The following is a 4,124-nucleotide window of genomic DNA, read 5'->3' on the forward strand; positions in this document are numbered from 1 at the left end:
TGACGCAAAACAAACACTGGCAAATTATTATTCAATAACATCTGAGAATGTATACTGTTGTGTTATCTAGATCTATTAGGAATAAATCATTGTCAAAATAATTCCATAAATTGGGGTAAAACAAAAATATTCCAACTTTATGAGGAACAGTGTATGTTTTATGTAATAAGCAACATTATTCTTTCTTCTATTTTTAGTTTATCTTTGTCTAATTCAAAGAACATACATGGTAAACAATCAAAACATGCATCAAACTTATACAGCAAAGGCCAAAGACTCCATGTAGTGGTTGCGAGCTTCTGTTTATGTTTTGGGGACATACTACAATCGCCTACGTCACATTATTTTTGGCATTTTATTGGTTTTATTTAGGCGAGAAAATGAACTTATTAAAAAAAAGGAAAACAAACACGATGTTTGCAATTTGCAATCTGGAGAGAAGCTCGCATTAGACGTCACAATGTTACAAATGCCACAGGGGTAATTTTCATTTGGGGGTAGTTGTCCTCGGGGGTAATTGCCCTCGGGGGTAATTATCCTCGGGGGTAGTTGTCCTTGGGGGTAGTTGTCCTTGGGGGTAATTTTCCGGGTGTAATTTTCCGGGGGGGGGAAATATCCTTGGGTGGGGGGTAGTTGTCCTCGGGGGATAATTCTCCGGGGGGTAATTATCCGGGGGGGGGGGTGATTTTCCGGGGGATGATTGCCCCAGCTAGGGGGCAATTGTCCTTGAACCATAATATTGGCAATGAGATCGATATGTATTTTAAGTAGTCTTTACGTACATCATATTCATATCACGTATGATGAAGTCAGTACACTAATGAAGCGTTTGGGGCTTCTTTTCATTGTAACAAAGTGTTTCATATGTTTTTATATGTATTTATTCATTCATTCTATCCGATATTCTTGCGCAGGTATGACCGTGAGGAAATCGCGTTTCTGTATGCTGCTTCTTACGGGCGCTTTGGGATACATCCAGCTCATATACCTGATGATGAGTGTTGATTTTCAACCTTGTAATGTGAAGCATTCGATTTTGGAAAGGGTGCATGGGGCTGATGAGTCCATCAGCTGCCCCCGCAAGGTTCATCTTTGGGCAAGAGATGCCGGTGAGTTGGGATATTCCCAAGGCATCCATGAGATCAAATGCCCCGGAAGTACTTGCGATGTACAGCTGTCCGTTGATATGACCCTCGAGACTATGCAAAAGAACGAGGCTCTTATCTTATTTCATTGGTCCAAGTGGGATTGGGAGACGTTGCATTGTCATCGACCATGGGGCCAGAAGTGGGTGTTCTACACCCTCGAGAGTCCGCTCAACACCAAAGAGCACGTCGTTCCTCCCACCAGATACTACAGCAACACATATGACTATATCATGTCATTTCGGTACGATTCAGACTTTCGGGCAGATTACGGACAATACCTCGCAGGGAAACCTCAGATCGAGGCTAACGTCACGAGAAATTGGGCTCAGAATCGTTCCAGGCCGGTCGTCTGGATGGCCTCGAACTGTAAAAGGACAACCTGGCCAAGACAGGACTTTGTGAATAGATTGGCGAGGCAAGTAAAGCCTCGTTCAGATATGCGATGTCAAACCGTTACGTTATTTGTTGTTGTTTTGTCCATGATGAAGTAACTGTAATACGTTTTACATTCCTGTATCTTATAAAAACATGTATAAAAACAGAGCTCGCCGAGTAGCCGAGAAGCCTGTTTCAAATCGGGCAAAGCTAGTTTTCCATGCAATCGAAACCGGGCTGACCAGGATTAAACTTTAAAAAAAAAAAAAAGGAGAAGCACGAAGTTGCAAACCATCCAGAGACTCCTAATGAATTGCGTTACTGACTAATTAATTATGTCATTACACATTCTCAGTTTTCTTATGTATAACTGATTTTCTTATAAAACTGAAGATATGGCATATATATTCAATACTGAATGGACGCCATTAAACTATTACCAACAACAACAACAACAACAGAGCTCAGTGAATAAGCGCAAGTAAGGCCTTTGTTTGGCGCAGTTGCCAGTTATTCACATGTAGACGAGAAATACTGCGTCAGTTTATTTTACTTATTTTGCGGCGGTTTTTTAATACCACATCGTTTATGAACAAGCCTTTACACTTCAAAACGTTGGCGGAGTGCATGTCGCCTGTTTGGAACTTGGAGGGCATTAAGCTCACCGTACTTTCACCCAGAGACGACGCCCTACTTTGTCCCTGAACAGACGATATATATCATACTTTCATAATACGGAACGGATCGGAGGGGGAGGGAGAAACACGTCTGAATATCATATAAGTGTGTACATGACATCAGGCACGTAGCCAGAGTTTGATGTTTTTTTTTTTTTTTTTTTTTTTTGGGGGGGGGGCACATACATGTAATCGATCGAGGTCAAAAAAGTTCAACCGTGCCCCCCCCCCTGTGGCTACGTGCCTGCATATATGACATACACGAATTCGATATCTATTACGTAACGAAAATGTAGTTTAGATAGTGTACCGAAGAGTACCGACAAAATGTAGAAATTCTATGATACACGCAGAAACATTATTGTGATAATGCCAACTGTTCACGATTCACAGACCTCGAAACTAAAGATAAAGACCAGTTATGGTCATGCGATTGCATTGTGAAAGAAACGTTGTGGAATCGATCAGAAAAGGTTGATCATCTAGCATATAAGTATTGGTGTGTACTGGAAGGTTATGGAATCATCAAAATGATAAGAAATTTGGCCCAGTCTTGGTAAAGTTACAAGCACTGTACACAGAAAGATGTATATGGGACTACGCGACACGTGCGCGATATCTCTCGAGGTCCAAATAGATATAATAATTTACCAAATTTATCAATTAGTAGGCGGTTTCTCGGCAAAATTTTCCATTTTATAAATCCCTATTATAATTTTCATTCACTTTATCAAAAGCTTCCATTTCATTTTTTTGAAAGGGGGCGTTTCTAAAACTGATCTTTACCTTTAAAGGTCTTTTGGTTTCTTAAATACTTTGCTCTGTTTATCTTACGTTATAGATACATCAATGTGGACATGTATGGCCGCTGTGGAAACCAAACCTGCACAGCTGGCACCGAAGATTGCGAGAGGGCGCTCAAGCAGCACAAGTTCTTACTAGCGCTGGAAAACAGCGAGTGCACGGACTATATCACGGAGAAGTTCTGGATCCAAGCCCTCTACAGGGAAATAGTCCCAATCGTCTTCGGGCCTCCGCGGAGTGATTATGAAAAGGTGTGTTGTTGTTGTTAGTTGGTTTTATTTGCGTTTAGTCAGATCTGACTATTTACGCCTATCGATTTATTTTTCTCCTAACTTTTGTCGATATCGTCGAGTCTGTTAAACACCTTCCCTTTTTCTTTTTTTTCTTCCTTTTTTCCTTTAAAAAAAAAAGGTGGCACCTCCTAATTCTTTTATCCACATCCAGGACTTCGAAACCGCGCGGGAATTAGGGAATTTCTGAAGAAAGTGGACGCGGACGACGCCCTCTATGGCAAGTATTTTGAATGGAAAAAGAAAGGTTCTTTGAAACCGTACGGAGGATCCACGCGAAGTATCATGTGTGAGCTTGGAGACCGTCTAGAAGCTGACGCGAAAGCAGTTCGAAATGGAACCTATAAGCCAACGAAACAAAAAGACTGGAACACATGGTGGCTGGACTCGTGCAAGAAGAAAGGGAGGGTGCCAAAATAACGGTTCGATTCGTTCCACTTCAAGTACAGCCTCAAAAGAAACGTTCTTAATGCCCGCGTCACACTGTCCCGAAGTTGACATAAGTTGGACACACGATGAAGGAAATTTGAACTTCGCACGAAGATGGCACTGAACTAGGTCAGCAGCCAACCAACAGCCGAAGCAAGTACGATGCCTACAGAAGGTCACACGATGGCACCCGAACCACTCACGAAGGCATCACGAAGATGTGAATTTGTAATAAGAAGGCCCCCAGGCCACACGAAGGCCACACAATGGCTACACGACGTCGTATTGAGAGTACGATGCGTTCCAACTAGGTCATGAAGGCGTCACGCTGAACTCCCGATGGTATAAAACCTTCGACCGACGGTGTGAAAATAAATTGTTGATCGGAAATTAATGATGCC

At 42.1% G+C, this 4,124-nt stretch overlaps 1 protein-coding gene across 1 annotated transcript; it reads left to right on the top strand.

The window, feature by feature from the left end:
* The first annotated feature begins 994 nt into the window (after positions 1-994).
* On the top strand, positions 995-3,714 carry LOC763275 (glycoprotein 3-alpha-L-fucosyltransferase A-like). The gene is made up of 3 exons (XM_030980950.1): positions 995-1,563; positions 3,042-3,241; positions 3,449-3,714. Exons 1-3 carry the CDS (start codon positions 995-997, stop codon positions 3,712-3,714), a joined length of 1,035 nt encoding a protein of 344 aa, XP_030836810.1.
* Positions 3,715-4,124: the final 410 nt, after the last annotated feature.

Source organism: Strongylocentrotus purpuratus, unplaced genomic scaffold (genome assembly GCF_000002235.5).
Source record: "Strongylocentrotus purpuratus isolate Spur 01 unplaced genomic scaffold, Spur_5.0 spur5_contig_821, whole genome shotgun sequence".
NCBI classification, from domain to species: Eukaryota; Metazoa; Echinodermata; class Echinoidea; order Camarodonta; family Strongylocentrotidae; genus Strongylocentrotus; species Strongylocentrotus purpuratus.

Excerpts from the sequence above, each read along its gene's own strand:
- LOC763275 (XM_030980950.1), top strand. The coding sequence starts at position 995 with ATGAGTGTTGATTTTCAACCTTGTAATGTGAAGCATTCGATTTTGGAA. Across the intron at positions 1,564-3,041 it reads TTTGTGAATAGATTGGCGAG|ATACATCAATGTGGACATGT; the intron begins GCAAGTAAAGCC and ends CTTACGTTATAG. Across the intron at positions 3,242-3,448 it reads CGTCTTCGGGCCTCCGCGGA|GACTTCGAAACCGCGCGGGA; the intron begins GTGATTATGAAA and ends ATCCACATCCAG.